The sequence below is a fragment of the Nyctereutes procyonoides genome, unplaced genomic scaffold (assembly GCF_905146905.1).
Source record: "Nyctereutes procyonoides isolate TBG_1078 unplaced genomic scaffold, NYPRO_anot_genome, whole genome shotgun sequence".
NCBI lineage: Eukaryota > Metazoa > Chordata > Mammalia > Carnivora > Canidae > Nyctereutes > Nyctereutes procyonoides.
This window is the reverse complement of record NW_026575043.1, coordinates 1,844,914-1,861,152: the sequence shown is the minus strand read 5'-3', so window position 1 is coordinate 1,861,152 and position 16,239 is coordinate 1,844,914. Positions and strand designations below refer to the sequence as shown.

The 16,239-nt window shown below is 48.6% G+C and overlaps 1 protein-coding gene across 1 annotated transcript; it reads left to right on the top strand.

Annotated features, from left to right (window-relative positions):
- The first annotated feature begins 1,454 nt into the window (after positions 1-1,454).
- On the top strand, positions 1,455-12,202 carry LOC129507855 (butyrophilin subfamily 2 member A2-like). The gene is made up of 7 exons (XM_055322600.1): positions 1,455-1,539; positions 2,468-2,815; positions 7,697-7,978; positions 9,322-9,522; positions 9,923-9,943; positions 10,039-10,065; positions 11,583-12,202. Exons 1-7 carry the CDS (start codon positions 1,455-1,457, stop codon positions 12,200-12,202), a joined length of 1,584 nt encoding a protein of 527 aa, XP_055178575.1.
- Positions 12,203-16,239: the final 4,037 nt, after the last annotated feature.

Here is a 16,239-nt window from a genome sequence, read left to right as displayed (position 1 = left end):
CTCCGTAATGCAATGCCCATTCTTCTATTTTATTGTGTCTCTGGACTCAACCCTATGCCTGTCTTCAGTCCTTTGCAATCTTATGATTTTATGCCAATCCCTCTTCCATTGGCTTGTGCCCTCCCCCCGCCCCCCTATCCTACAGGTAGGTCCTCAAGAACATCCATTCCCTTCCTGTGGAACACTTCTCCCAGCAGGTGCCAGAGAATGAACAGAAAGTAGCACAAGCAGGGCTTGTCCTGCCTCAGGCTGTCCTGCAAGGCAGTTCCAGAGAACTCCTGCTTTCATGAGCCCTATTGGAGGCAGCCCTGATTCTAACTAGGAGTGGTCAGGTACCCAGAGCCAGACTGTCAATAGTGTTAGGAATGGCCAAGAATTTAGGAACTATGGATACCCAGATAAAAATAAGCCACTGATTATTTTTTAAACATTTTATTTATTTATTTATTTATTTATTTATTTATTTGACAGAGAGAGAGCGAGCAAGTGAACATAAGCAGGAGGAACTGGGATTCTGACTCAGGGCTCAATCCCAGGACCCCGGGATCATGAGCTGAAGGCAGACACTTAATCACCTGAGCCACCCAGGCACCCCTACACTAATCATTTTAGAGCATACAACTGAACGTTACTCCTACACATATTTCAAATACTGTATTGGTGCCTTGAGCATTTCACTGTTGTGTATTCCGCCTGGTGACTGGTGAGAAGATACCTTTAGGGATACCATTGGCTGGTTGGCCCGCAGCCGGCCAGTCCTGGGCTCTAGACCCTTCATTGACCTCTTGGGACTCTGCGGTCAGAATTGAGTGGAGCTTGTCCCAGGTCCCGCCGCGCCTCGTGGGAAGCGAATAAAGGTTTTTTTTTTCTCCGCTTTCAGGATGTATCGTTCTCCGATTATGACTATGAGATTAGAAAGAAGGACGACAGAAAATCATTTGAGCGTCAGAGGATAAATAACGCAGAAGTTATTTCGAGATGGTCGGAAAGGGAGGGTCGCGCTCGCCCCTCGGGGGCAGGGGTGGGGCGGTGGGTGGGAAGTGACTTGGGGGAAGGCAGGGACCCCGGGAGAGGGGTCTGGCTTTCCTTGCCATCACTCTGAGCGATCCCCGGGGAGGGGTGGAAGGTGGGGGGAGGCGATGGAAAAGTATCAAGTGACACCTGAAGAAACTCAACTCTGGCCAGAGGAGTGAGCCGGGGAGGGCGGAAAACCGCCTCCCGGATGGTCGCGTGGTTGGCTTATTCCTTGGGATGTCTGACGGGTCCATCAGCAGACTACCGAGCCGGGAGAGGAGGGGCGCTGAGCATCGCGGGGCGGGTCACAGGAAGGTCTGATATCCATCAGACGGGGTGCCCAGGCTCCGTGGCTGATTCCTCTGCGTCTGCACCCCGCACCGCCCCCTCGCCCCGGCCTCGGGTCGCAGACGCCCCCGGGTGACCCTCCGGGTTCGCCGATGGAGCGGGCGGCTGCTCTGCGCTTCACAGAGCCCGGCTCCCTTCTGCTCTTCGTGATGCTCGGCGGCTCTGCACTGCTCTCAGGTAAGGGCGCCTGCCTCTGGCTCCCGTCGGCTTTCCCAGGCGGGAGTGGGAGGTGGGGGATCAACACTTCAGTCTGCCGAGAGGTAAAATGCATCAGTACTGCGGTAGGGGTTCAAGCAACTTTCACTCACCTCGTGTACACCGAATTTACATCATCGCCATCAGATAGAAATACAGGCAGGGCCCAAAGGCCAGCTGCACGTACAATTTTTTTTTAATTTTTATTTACTTATGATAGTCACAGAGAGAGAGGCAGAGACACAGGCAGAGGGAGAAGCAGGCTCCATGCACCGGGAGCCCGACGTGGGATTCGATCCAGGGTCTCCAGGATCGCGCCCTGGGCCAAAGGCAGGCGCCAAACCCTGCGCCACCCAGGGATCCCTGCACATACAATTTTAAGTGCTTGGGTAGCTACATTACAATAGTAAAAAGGGACAGATGAAATAAGTTTTAATAATGCATGTTTTGAAACCCCAAATAACCAGAATATTGGTATGTAAACTTTTAATTAATGTAAGATATTATTAACAGTGAGATATTTCACATTTTTTATTCTAACATTGTAAAATGTGTGTGTGTGTACTTTTCATTTAAAGTACGTTCCAGTGGGGACTTAGTGGCTACCACAATGGACAGATCAAGTGTATCCTAGACTCCAGGCATTGTGTTACATTGGGGAATAGGGGAAAAATCTCTGTAAGCACAGGGTCTGCAGGCGCAGTGCCAGTGTGTGCTTCTTAATAAGTATTCACAACCTCGGTGGATCCCCCACCAGGCATCTGTCACTGCCAACCAACCACACTGACTGGCTCAGCTCAGGAAGCCCCTGTGGCTCTAGAAAGAATACATCTGTCCCCTGGAATAACCACTGCCTTTCCTGCCTTTGATATCTGATGGCCATGCCCTGTTCTGCTCCTTTGTTGAACAGCCCAGTTTTCTGTTGTGGGGCCGACAGATGCAGTCCTGGCCATGGCGGGAGAAAACACCATGTTTCACTGCCACCTGTCACCCGAGAAGGATGCAGAGTACATGGAGGTGCGCTGGTTCCGAGCTCAGTTCTCCCTGGCGGTGCTCGTGTATAAGGCTGGACGGGAGAGAACAGAGGAGCAGATGGAGGAGTATCAAGGAAGAACCACCTTTGTGAGCGAACATATCAACAAGGGGAGCGTGGCACTCATCATACACAATGTCACAACCCATGACAACGGCATCTACCACTGTTACTTCCAAGAAGGCAGATCCTATGATGAGGCTGTTATGCACCTGATGGTGGCAAGTGCGTCATTTCCTTTTGCTCAGTTTTTTTCAGTGTGACCCTTAGGAAGAGTTTCTCTCCCAACCTCAGGACCATTGCAGCCCAGCAGATTTTTGCCTAGCATCCCCTTTAAACAGGAAGGTAGCTTCTTCTGGCCCAAGAACCAAATGAGTGGGTTTGCCTTGCTTCAGTGTGGGCGTCAGTTCCTGAGAAGCATATGCAGAACTCCACTGTAGCCTTGAGCCAGAGTGAAGGTTTAACTCCCACAGATAATTCTTATGCCTACTAAGAGATCTCTAAGGGTCTTTCCCAGCAACTCGTTTTATAATTAATTGGATATTTTTATTGTGATATATAATACACATCCAGAAAAACTTATAAAACATTAATATAGGGACACCTGGGTGGCTCAGCGGTTGAGCGTCTGCCTTTGGCTCAGGGCCTGGGATCAAGTCCCACATTGGGCTCCTTGCATGGAGCCTGCTTCTCCCTCTGCCTGTGTTTCTGTCTCTCTGTGTCTCTCATGAATAAACAAATAAAATCCTTATTAAAAAAGTTAATATACAGATTCCGGAACTATGAACAATAACCCATGTGACCATGATAGGCTGCCCACCGGTTTGGCTTCTGAGGCCTCTCTCCGTGGCTTGCAGATGGTCACCTTCTGGCTGTGTCCTCACATGGCCTTTCCTCTGTGTGGACACAAGCCTGGTATCTTTCTCTGTACCTACTGATCTCTTCTTCACATCCAAAGGTATTGGAGGTTAGAACTCCAACATGTGAATGCGGGTGGGGGGGTATAATTCATAACATGCCCCCTCTCAAAATCCCCAACTGAAGCATGTTCCTAGAAGTGTTGTATGATGAGAAGTATTTCTCTTCTTCCTCTGTAATAGATACTACAAATTTATTTTCCAAAATGTTCATGCCAATATACACTCTTACCAATAGCATATGATGCTCCATATGTTTTTCATTAAGTTCAAAGACCAGTGTTTCTCATTTGATTTTCAATCGATTTCTTCTTTTTAAAAAATTTTTCCTAAAGTTTTTATTTGAGAGAGTGGCAGAACACGAGTAATGGGTGGGGGAGGGGCAGAGAGAGAAGCAGACTCCCCAGTGAGCAGGGAGCCCAATGTGGAGTTCCATCCCAGCACCCCTGGATCAGGGCCTGAGCCCAGGACAGATACTCACTCAACCAACTGAGCCACCCAGGTGCCCCTTTGGACTTCTTTTTTTCCTTAAGCTTTATTGTCCTAATCATAACCAGAACCAATCAGGATCTAACAATAGCAGTTATTCACCACTTTATCTCTAGCATCTAGCAAGTTGCTTGACACCTAGTAGATACTTAATAAATAGTTGTAAAATGAATGAGTGAAAAACAAATACATTGCTGATATCAAACTTTCAGAGTCAGTTTAAACCATCAAGACTTTGGAGGCAATCAGAATGATGCATGGTGGTTCATCTAAAGCAACACAATTCACTAGCAATAAAATATATGCCACAAATGTGAGCCACATATATATATTTTTTAAATTTTCAATAAACACATTTTAAAAAGGCAAAACAAAAAAAGGCAGAGTGGGAAAATTTATCTTTGGGCTCCCTCACATCACAGACATTCATAAGTTCATTGAACAAATCCGTTATTAACAAGCCCCTATATTCAAGTCACTGTTCCAAGTAACTGAAGACAAAGTAGTGAACAAAATACAGGAAGGTTCCTGACTTCATGGAGCCCAAGTTCTAGAGAGTACAGAGAGCCCATCAATAAACTACTGAATTAAACTGTATCTTAGATGGTGGTGATTACTGTGGAAAAAAGCAGAGAAGGGGTTGAGAGTCCAAGGGGGAGTGAGAGGAATATCTTCACTGAAAGGATGGCAAATGACCACAATTGGAGCAAAGTGAGGGAGAGATTTGTACCTCTCTGGGGGCTCCCTCAGAGGAACCAATGGGAAGTCTCATCTGGCCCAGTGCCGGGAGTCTGGGGGCCAGATAGTGGACCATATACTTCGTCATTTGAACCCTCTGACATTGAGAGTGAGAAGAGCCCCTGTCAGTAACCACATGGGGGAGGGCATATGGACATCCCTTGTCTCAATAGATATTAATTTTGTTTTCTCTCCCCTTTCCCCAAATCCTAATCATATGAGAATGACTGACATGTCCAGATGATTTTATTAAAGCATGTTCCAGTGCCAAGCCTGCTGGCCCCCTAGGAGAACTAGTGACAATGTAATCAGGAGGAGTTTGGCAAGGCTGTAGGGGAGAAGTGGCATGTCCCAGAGTTTATTAATAATGGTTTTAAGGCATGACCTCGCTCTCGGGGCCAGTGTATTATACTTTAAAAGGAACATTTGAAGGCTGGAAGAGCCTTTAAGATACACATAAATCAATGGCATTTCAGTCGATTAGACCAATGAAGGGAAGGCTTAGGGGACAGTGTGGCCTCCCCAGGAGACCCCATCTTTGTCACTTAGAAGGGAACCTTGTATGGGATGAATAGAAAATGTTGTGGCAGGAGGATTTCTCAACCCTGGTGGCCTGATTCTTCACAGCAACACTGCACAGCTGAGTAGGATGATTTGTATGTAACAGGAAGCCTCTATTCTTTCCCTGTGAGCACGACTCAGGTCTGGCCTGGCCCACTCTGAGCTGAGTTGTAGAATTGTTTATTGGTTTTTTGTTTGGTCGGTTGACTGGCTGGCTGATTTTGTCCTTATGTCTACTGTCTCAATCTTGCCCTGGCTGAACCCCATGGAACCTCATTTTGTAGAACTTATTTCCAGCTTGCCAAATTCTTTTAAATCCTCTCACACTTTAGAGTTTCTGTGCCAGTCTTTCAGGTTTTTTTATTTTTGGTTTATTTCTTCTTGGCAAAAATCAGATGGAGCAGGTAGCTGAGACTTACATGATTGCTTTAATTTTGTCTTTTAATTTTTTGAATTGCCTTAACAAAGGAATTACTTTTTATAATAATTTTTTTATTGGTGTTCAATTTGCCAACATACAGAATAACAGCCAGTGCTCATCCCATCAAGTGCCCCACTCAGTGCCCGTCACCCATTCACCCCCACCCCCCGCCCTCCTCCCCTTCCACCACCCCTAGTTTGTTTCCCAGAGCTAGGAGTCTTTATGTTCTGTCTCCCTTTCTGATATTTCCTACCCATTTCTTCTCCAACAAAGAAATTACTTAAAAGACATTTGAATATAAGGTGCCTATGGTCAGTCTGTCAAGCATCTGCCTTCGGCTCAGGTCATCTCAGGGTCCTGCGATTGAGCATCTAGTGGGGTGGGGGGCAGCGCAGGGATCTCTGCTCAGCAGGAAGTCAGCTTTTCCCTCACCCTTTCACCCTCCCTCCCACTTGTGCTTGCTCTGCCTGTCTCTCTCAAATAAATAAAGAAAATCTTTATTTTTTAAAAGATTATGTATTTATTCAAGAGAGAGCAAGAAAGAGTGAAAGAGTATGGGGATAGCAGTAGAGGGAGAGAGGCAAGAAGATTCCATGCTACGTGTAGAGCTGAGCCCAAAGTAGAGGCAGATAAGGGTTCCATCTCAGCACCCTGAGATCATGATCTGAGCCAAAACCAAGAGTCGGTCACTTTACTGACTGTACCACACAGGAGCCCCAATAAACAAAATCTTAAAAAAAAAGTTTGGATGAAACAATATTGTCCAACAATAAACAGGAATTTTATTTTGCTGAGCTGTTCTAAAATTTAATTTAATTTAATTTAATTAAGACTTTGGTGACTACAAGACCCCTGGCTAAAGGAGCAGAAGTTTCTTAGGACTGTGCACTTGCAGGTCTTGTACCAGTATTCTCTTTTATTAGAGACTCTTATTTTTTTAAACATTTTGCTTTTATTATTTTTAAGATCTTACTTATTTATTGACAAAGAGCACAAACAGGCAAAGCCAGACTCTGGTGAGCAGAGAGCCTGACATGGGGCTTAATCCTAGAAGCCTGAGATTATGTCATGACTCAAGCCAAAGGCAGATGCTAAACCAACTAAGCCGCCCTGGTGCCCCTTTTTAGAGATTCTTTTAAAGACAATAAGTTGGGAAGAGCTCAGAGTCAGAATTTTTTGTGATGTTCTGCTGACGTCGAGGAGATGATACTGTTAGCTTGAGGATCCCAGGAGCACCCAGATCTTTCTAATACGTAGATGTTGTAGAAGAAATCCCCTGGCTGACAGGGCCCCCCAGAGGTAATCATCTCTGAATTGGGGTAAGGGTTGGTTCAGCTTTCTAGTTCTGTCCATTCTCCTAAAAACCTGCCACTCCTGATGACCTGTGGCCTGGGAAGCCCTGAGCCAGGAGAGAAGGGACAATCTCTTGAGGTCAGAAAGTTTCCTAAGATTCTGCTGGCCTGACAGGCTTCTATCCTTCTCCTGTGACTCCAGAGCCTCAGGAGACCACCAAGACTGAGCAGTCCTCCCAGGACAGAAAGAGAAATCCTCAACCGGCCTGTTTCAGGTCAGAACGGACACACTCACCCAGAAGGGAGAAAACTAAATTCTCTGACTGAATGAAGCAATCGACAAACAATTAGTATGAGACAGATGGAGGTGTGCCACTGTGATGGGGTCAGAGCCCAAAGCGAAGTGCCATGTCATCCTGTCCTCAGAGATCTCGTGATTTATTGGCACATTGGTCTCCTGATGTTATCCCCGATCAGGGTCTTTTTCCTTCCTTCCTCTCCTCTATCTCTCCCCGCCTCACAGAATGGCTACTGTGGGAATGTGTAGAATACCCATAACCAGCTTTGGTGGCCACTGGTGACTTGCTGTCTTCCTCTTCCCCTTAGCATTCCCTGTTGAGAGTTGATCTAAGACACTCAGGCTAAGACACCATTGCCTTTTTAGCTGTTCCCTGGTCTCTGTCCCCAGGTCTGGGCTCTAAGCCCCTCATTGAAATGAAGGGCCACGAGGATGGAGGCATCCGGCTGGAGTGCACATCCATAGGGTGGTACCCAGAGCCCCATGCCACGTGGAGGGACCCTTATGGGGAGATCATGCCAGCCCTGGAGGAGGCTCACACTGTGGATGCGGATGGCCTCTTCATGGTCAGCATGGCTGTGATCATCATGGACTTCTCTGTGAGGAACGCATCCTGCTCTGTCAACAACACCCTGCTTGGCCAGGAGAGGGAAACTGTGATTTTCATCCCAGGTTAGTTCCCTGCCCTCTGGAGGCTCATCACATGGAGGTAGGATCTTCAGACATATTAGAGCCTGGAGGAGGGATGGGTAGGTAGAGGCATGGGGTGGAAGGGTCCTAAGCCCTGAATAGCTGGCAGCTGCAGCTGAGGCGAGACCTTTCCCCTTGTCTTTTCTCAAGGGCAAAATCAAAGTCTTCTCTGATTGTCTTTTCTCTGTCATGGTTCTTATCCTGTAGCAATTTTTTTTAATTTTATTTATTTATTTAAGTAATCTCTACACCCAGCGTGGGGCTCAAACTTATAACACCCCCAGATCAAGAGTCACACACTCTTCTTCCTGAGCCAGCCAGGTGCCCCGTTGCAGCAATTTTTAAATATTTAGGACAATTGTAAATGTAGAGTGGCCTGAGCAAGTGGCTACACCCAGAGGTGCTGCCTGCTGAGTCTCTCCCTTCCCGCCCATGGAATTTCTTAAGGTAGGGGTTGGTGGGTGGGATTCTCTAACTACAGACATGCACGAATCCATTCAACAAATACATAACAAGTATCACCTATGTTTAAGGCACTGTTCTAAAGACCAAAGATAAATCAATGAACAAAATGCATAAAGATCCCTACCATCATGGAGCTAACATTCTAGAGTGGCAGAGAGCAATAGGTGAAATAATGAAACTGCAGACTATATCAGATGGTGATAAGTACTACAGAAGAAATTAATTGGGGGAGGGGACAGGGCATGCTGGGGGAATGAGGGAGTTGTCATTATAAATAGGATGGTCAGTGAAGTCTTCACTGAAAAGATGCCATTTGGGCAAGTGAGGCATGAGCTGTGCAGATATTTGAACCAAGCAATGCCGTTAGCAGAAACAGCACATGAAAAGGGCCTGAGGCAGGAGTATGGAGCTTAGAGCCTGGAGCTTAGAGCCTGGAGGAGGGATGGGTAGGTAGGAGCTCCTCTGGCAGCTTCAAGGAACCCCAAGAGGCAGGTGTGGCTGGTGGACAGGCAGTGAGTTAGTCTGAGCGTGATAGGGAAACACTACAAGGCTTGGAGCAGAGAAGTAACATGATGGCACTTAGGCTGATAGCTGAGGACAGAAGCAGGGGTAGGGATGATATTGCCTGCAATATTTCAGGCAAGGAGGGATGGCAGCTTGTGCCAGGTGACGGCTGTGGTGGTTCAATGGGACCATGGGATCATGACTTGAACCAAAGACAGACACTTAACCAACTGAGCCCCCCAGGCACCTCCTCTGTGGGGTTTCTGGCAGAGCAGGGACCCCAGGAAGCTCTTTCCATGTGCATCTTGTCCTGGGTCTCCTTCTTCTAAGTGGGACTTTTCTGGCTCCCTGTTCAGAGTCCTTTGTTCCCAGCACATTCCCCTGGATGGTGAGCCTAGCTGCTGTCTTGCCTTCTCTGCTCCTCTTCTCCGCTGGAAGCATCTGTCTCGTCAGGAAACTCCACAGGGGAAAAGAGATTGAAAATGAAGTGAAAGAAGTTGCATGTGAGGAACCGGAGAAAGAACAAGTGGAAAAAGAGAAAGAACGTCAAATCCGAGGTAAAAGATGGGAGGACAGGTTATGGCCACACAGGGACACAGCTCTGACAGCTGGAAGCCTGGGGGTGGGGGTGGGGGTGCAGAGTTGGGAGTGAATAGAGGCCATAGCCAGGGACTGGGGACAGTGGCATCTGGGGACTGACCCTACTGGCTTGCCTGCTGCCTCCTGCAGACACTGGGCCTTCACCTGTGTGCAGCCCTAGAGCATCTAACAAAAGCAAACCTAAAAAGTACTGATAATACTGCCACTGGCTCACAGATAGTTTCTGGAATCTTGACAGCTCCGTAGAGAAAGGCAGGGGAGGAGGGGTGCTCACAAAGGGCCCATTGTTTACTGCAAACCCCAATTCTCTTATTTCTTCTGTCGAGGACATTAGTTGGCTTCTGTTTCTTTTTTCAGAGCAACTTCAAGAAGAATTGCGTAAGTGTGGCATGTCCGGGGGTAGCCCATGCTATTCTGTACTCTGCTGGGCTAGTCACTGGCTCCTGCAGCTCACATCTCTGTTCCCCTTGCAGACTGGAGACGATCCCTGCTACATGCTGGTGAGCACCCTGGACATGCCCTCAGGCTTCAAGCCCTGCCCCCAGGCCAGCCAACAGGGCACATTAGAGGTCACAAACAGGGGGCTTGGGTCCCTTCACCAGCTGGTCCGCTCTGCCATTAGGGAATTCCCACAGCTCCTGAAGGATGCTGTGGCTTACTTCCCACTGTCCTCTTGTTTAGAATAATTTGATCTATGCTTACCAGACATTTACCATACATAATGGACCACCCCATAGATTACATTTTACTAGTTGTTACTCTTTGAATCCTGGATTACTTTGGAAGATGGTATAGATTCCGCAGGATTGGAGAACCATGTGTTGGAAAAGCAATAAGCTTCCTCACGCCCCCTGTAAGGGTGGCTGCTTGGGGAACCAGAATGCCTTCCTGCTCCATGGGAACACTGATGCTCTGTGTATGGCCTGTGATGGAAGCAAGGATTGAGCACAGTGGAGAGCATAGGATCCAAAGGCCCCATCCTAGAGAGTGCTCTGCATCTTATGATTTCTCCCCTTCTGCTCAAAAGCACCAGGAATCCTGGTTCTACTAGATACCATCGTACTTGCACCTTTCCTTTGTAGGTGAATTTCAAAACTGCCAGAGTCAGACATATCAACAAATCACGTTAACACAATAAGAATGTAGATCAGCTGAGAAATACTTATAGGGGCGGAATCTGCAGAATGTCAGGGGTATGCAGCCTTTCCCACATCCAGAGAAGTCAGAGGCAGAGGCTGCAGACCCATGTTGCTAAAGCAGAAGCAGGTTGGCTTGTGGAGACGTCACCCTCCCTTTGTCCCCTCTGTGGGGTGCTCTTGTGAGTCATTGAACTGGTTAAACTGGTGCCGTACAGAGAATCAATGAAAGGACTTTTCACTACCTGGGAATCTGCAGGGAAAAAATGGCATTCACTGCTTCACTGGGAGAGGGGGCAGGATGGGCCTCTTTTCTGGTTTAAGCCAGATTGTAAAATTCATTCACTCAGGAGAGTCCCTGCCCCACCCGTGTCTTGAATAGAAAAGGGGGCTGACCTAAGAATGTGGAGAAAAAGTGGGAGCCATTAATTTCCATTCATTAAACTTCCTGCATTTTTTTTTAAGATTTTATCTATTTATTCATGAAAGACACAGAGAAGCAGAGATACAGGCAGAGGGAGAAGCAGGCTCCCTGTGGGGAGCCACATTCAGAGCTCAATCAGATCTGAGGACCTGGGACCCCAGGATCACAACCTAAGCCAAAGGCAGATGCTTAACTACTGAACCACCAGGTGTTCCCTTCCCATATTTTTTTAGAGCCCTGATTGTCCTCTCCCTGGGGCCAGGCCCCTGTCACACAGGAGGGAGAAGTGTCACCTCCCGGATTCTGTGAGCTAGCTGCCTGGGAATTGGGACCTAGGGGCCTCCATGGAAAAGGTGGCCACACAGGGATCTCCCACCACCTTCCTGGGACCTCTCTGGAGCACAGGGATAGCCCATCTCTTGAGACCCCAGGCCTCACACTGACACTTCCTCTGCAGCTGATGTGGTGCTTGACCCCGACACTGCTCATCCTGAGCTCTTCCTAACAGAGGACAGAAGAGGAGTGAGACGAGGCCCCTCCAGGCAGAGTGTCCCTGACAACCTGGAGAGATTTGACTGCCGGCCTTGTGTCCTAGGCCTGGACAGCTTCTCCTCGGGGAGGCATTACTGGGAGGTGGAGGTGGAAAATGTGATGGTGTGGGCCGTGGGGGTTTGTAGAGACAGCGTTGAGCGGAAAGGGGAGGCCCTGTTGGTTCCTCAGAATGGCTTCTGGACCCTGGAGATGTTTGGAAACCAGTACCGGGCCCTGTCTTCCCCCGAGAAGATTCTCCCTGTGAAAGAGCGTCTTCGCCGAGTGGGCATCTTTCTCGACTATGAAGCTGGAGATATTTCCTTCTACAACATGAGGGACAGATCACATATCTACACATGTCCCCGGTCACCCTTTTCTGGGCCCCTGAAGCCTTTCTTCAGGCTGGGGTCTGATGATAGCCTGCTCCTCATCTGCCCAGCCTTCACTGGGGCCCGGGGGGTCACAGTGCCTGAGGGCGGCCTGATCCTCCACAGGACGGGGCCCCATCGCAGCCACCATCAGTTCCCTGGCCTCAGACCCAAGTAGAGAAGCCCTGGCCCTCCTGCCACCATAGCACAGCACCCCTGGAAGGAAATGGGCCCTTCTTCCCTCTGGGCACCTGAGAGAACCTCCTCCAAAGGCTCCTTTCACACTCTTTTCAGGCCCAGCCCCTCATTAGGCTGCTGCTTTAGGAACTCATTTGCTGGTATCGTGGGGTATGGGCCAGTTCCATGAAGGGCCACCACATGGCTCACACCCAAGAGGAACATGTGAAAAAGTGACAGGTTTTCAGATCAGAGTGACTCAGGGTGAAGGCAGCTGAACACACCAGGCTGCCAGGGGAGGGAAGCCACATGTTGAGGTCAGGCATAGAGGAAGCCAGCCAGGGGGTACATAGGGACCTAGGGTGTGGGTGCTCTGAGCCTTGCCATGACAGCTGAGGGAGCTCTGGAGCTGGTGGTCCATTCCCACCCCTCCCCTGGCATCTCCAGACCACACAGCACAACTCTCCTGGCCTCCAAGCTAAAGGAGGATGAGGATAAAGACACATCTCAGCCTGGCTCAGGTCTCCCCTCAATAGCCTAGAAGTCAATACTCAGTTCCTGAGTATGGCCTAAGGTTTATGGTCCCACCTGAGCAGGTGAGTACCCCCAACCTGGCAGGTCCCCAGGTTCAGGTTCAGTGGGGAAAGCAGCTGACCTCAGGCTGCCTTTAAACATTAACAGTTATGGAGAGGGTCTCTTGAGTGGTGCAGTCGGTTGAAGGTGCGACACTTGATTTCAACCCAGGTTATGATCTCAGGGCCCTGAGATCCAGCCCCTTGTCTCTGTGCTTAGTGAGAAGTCTGCTTGAGATTCCCTCTCTCCCTCTCCTTCTGCCCTTCCCCCACTCTCTCACTAAATAAATAAAACCTTAAAAATAAACAAAAATTTAAAAAATTATTGAGGGCCTCAAAGAGCTTTTGCTCAGCTGGGTTATATCTGCCAATATTTATGGCATTGAAGATGGAAACTGAGACATTTAAAAAATGTATTTGCAATTTATATTAAAATAGCAATAATAAACCCATTATAAGTTAATATAAAAATGTGTTATGAAAAATAACTTGTTTCTAAAGTAAAATAGATTTTATTGAGAAATGTAGCATTCTTTAAGGTTTTCACAAATCTAATATCTGGCTTTCACTAAAAGATGGGCTAGACCCTCACAGGTACGTCTGTACTTAGTGTTGAGGTATCACAGGCCATGTCATCTCTAGAAGCTTCACTGTACACTAGTGAGTATTAACCTTACAGACTCCTTGAAAGTATAACAGGGGATCCCCCAACCTTGCCAGAAATCTTCAAATCATATGTTGAGAACCAGGATGGAGGATCCTGGAACCAAGTCAGGTATCTAAAGTGATGGCTTAAATAGTAGTAATCCAGTTGTAGAAAGTGGGCTAGGGGTTCCTGGGTGGCTTAGTTGGTTAAGCTTCTACCTTCAGCTCAGGTCATGATCTCAGGGTCCTGGGATCAAGCTCCATGTGGGGCCCCATGCTCAGTGGGGAGTCTGCTTCCTCCCTCCCCCTGCTTGTGCTCACTCTCTCTCTCTCTCAAATAAATAAAATCTTAAAAAAAAAAAAAAAAAGTAGAGTCAGAGAAGCAGTAGGTAGGGCAGGCCCGAAGACCCAGCGGGGTTTCTGCAGGACTCACCAAGAGGGTCCTGGGCTTTGAGTGGGATAGAAATCAAATGTGAGCCAGGAAAAAGCAAGAGCAGAGTTTATTGACTAGGATTAGTGATAGAGTATAGCAGATGGGAGTGTCTTGGAGACTCAGAGAAGTGAGTTTCCTCCTCACTTGGAGTTAGGGGTTTATACTGGAAAGGGGCATATGTTCCTTAAGGAATGCAAGGTAGGGTTCAATCAAAGGTGTCAAGCTTAATTCCATAAATCATGGAGGTAGGGGGTTGGCACCAGTGAAAACCGAGGTTTGTTGGAAGCTAATATTCTGGAACATGCTCGGGATCTGGTTCCTCTTACATGTTACCAGGTGTATGGGGGCCTAGGAGGAAACTCAGAATGATGAACTTTCATGTCTCCCTCTTGGAGTGGGAACAGAGCTTCTTCGGTTTACTCAGGTGCAAGGGGAAATACAGAACATGAGTAAATTGGGCCTTGCCGAGAGAAGGGAAATGGAGCCTTCCTAACAATGGAGTCCCTCCCCTTCCCTGCGTCACTAACTGGCTATGCTGATTTTAAGCAAATTACAGCTTTCCAGTGTTTCAGCATTCCGGACAATAAAGCTTTGAGCAGGTTTGTATTTCTTTTAAACGCTTTCACTTGTGCCGAACTCAATCCTGACCTTCTCAGAAAGGTTTTGACTCTGAGAAAGGCGGGGTGAGGGGTGGGATGTGGACTGTGGGGTACCTTGTGGGAAATCGCTTGTATAATAAAGAATAACATCAAACACTTGGTTTAGGCATTTAAATTCTTCCAAACTAACGCGAGGCAGGAAATGAAAAGGGGGATGACTGGGGTTAAGAGGAGGTGAGTCACGCAGCAGACAAGTCTCCCCAGAACCATCACTTCCTCCAGGAGACCCTCCTAACTTTGCCCTCAAAGGTGGTCTCAAGATCGAATAGGGGCTGTGTTTGGACACAAACCCCCCCGCCCCCGCCCCCCGGCTCCCCGCGTGTCACCTTGGAAGACAAGGCGGAGCAAGTGGTTCTAGACAGCTCCTAGGAATGCGGAAGTAGGACGTCTGCCAGAAAGAACTCCGCGGAAGAAACCGGACTAAACCGGCTTGTTGCCCCGGTGGACCCCAGCGCCGACCGTTCACCTACTTTTCCCCTTATTATAATATTCACAGTCAGGGCCAGGGGTGTTGACTTAAGATGCTAATAAGGCGCGCGAGGCAGGTGGTAGCAGGTGCCGCCCCCGCGCCTGCGCGCAGCTTCCCGGCTCCGCGCCTTTCCCGCCTCAGCCTGTTCGGGAGTCGCCGGCGTCTGTCCCGGGAGCCCGCCGGGACTTCTGCTCGCGAGGACGCCCGGTGCTCGAGTGTCGGCCCTGGCGGACCGCGGATGGTGCCCGCCCGCCCTCCGGAGTGGCTGAGCGGCCTGGAGCTTGAGTCCCGCGTCTCCGCGGCGGTGAGTCGGCCCCCTGCCTCCGCTCAGGCTCAGAGGCTTCGCGGATTCCTGCCCGCGGATTCCTGCCCGTCTGTCGCTTCGCTGCGCGTTTCCCCGGCGGAGGGAGGCCTCTGGTCGAGCGTTCCGGGGCCGAGTGTCCCCTGTGCCCACACTCTCTTCTCCCCGGTATTGATCCCCTGCGGGGTCACTGGAGGTCCTCTGGTGGGCCGAGCCCGACCTAAGTGTTCCCTCCCCCCGTGACTCGTGGCTTATGGCTCGTGGCCCCTCCCCTGGCTTTTCTTCTAGCTGGTCTCTGTTTCCTGGGTTTATTTAAAACCCAGAATTATTTCCAGACTCTGTTATTTTCTTTGGGGTTCAGATCAGCTGTCGCCCTGAGAAATCTCATTGTCTTTGTGAAAGTGGCGTGTTAACCTCCTACCATGTCTTGTCTTGCCGCTGATCATCCTGTCTTTTCCCTTTTTGTTTGTCTTGTGAAACATTTGGTAATTTATTCTATTTAGAGGGAAGGAAAATTCTTGGTGAGCCAGACTTGGTTCTGGTGTAAGATGGAAGAAATCCAGACGTTGATTTGGATTCGGGGGCCTCAAGGGACTAATCGTTTTCTGTACTGGAAGCTGCCTTTTTTTAAGAAATCAAGATTGCCTCATCATACTGGTCGGCCTCTACCAAAAACCCAAGTGGGACGAGAACAGGTCCATTATTCACACAGACACAAAGTCCCAGGGATGACACCTGCTAGTCAGCTTTCACCTTTTTTTTTTAATTAAGTCACCAGCTTTGTCTAACCACCCAACCTGGTCAGCACCTTAGATGTGACAAAGGATTCCCTTCTAGGATATTCTTAATCATTGGGATCAATTTAAATGGGATGGTTTGAAGAAAAGGAAATAGGTAAAGGAAAGGAAAAAGGAAAAAGGTAATATATATATATATATTACCACACTGTTTGGCTCCAA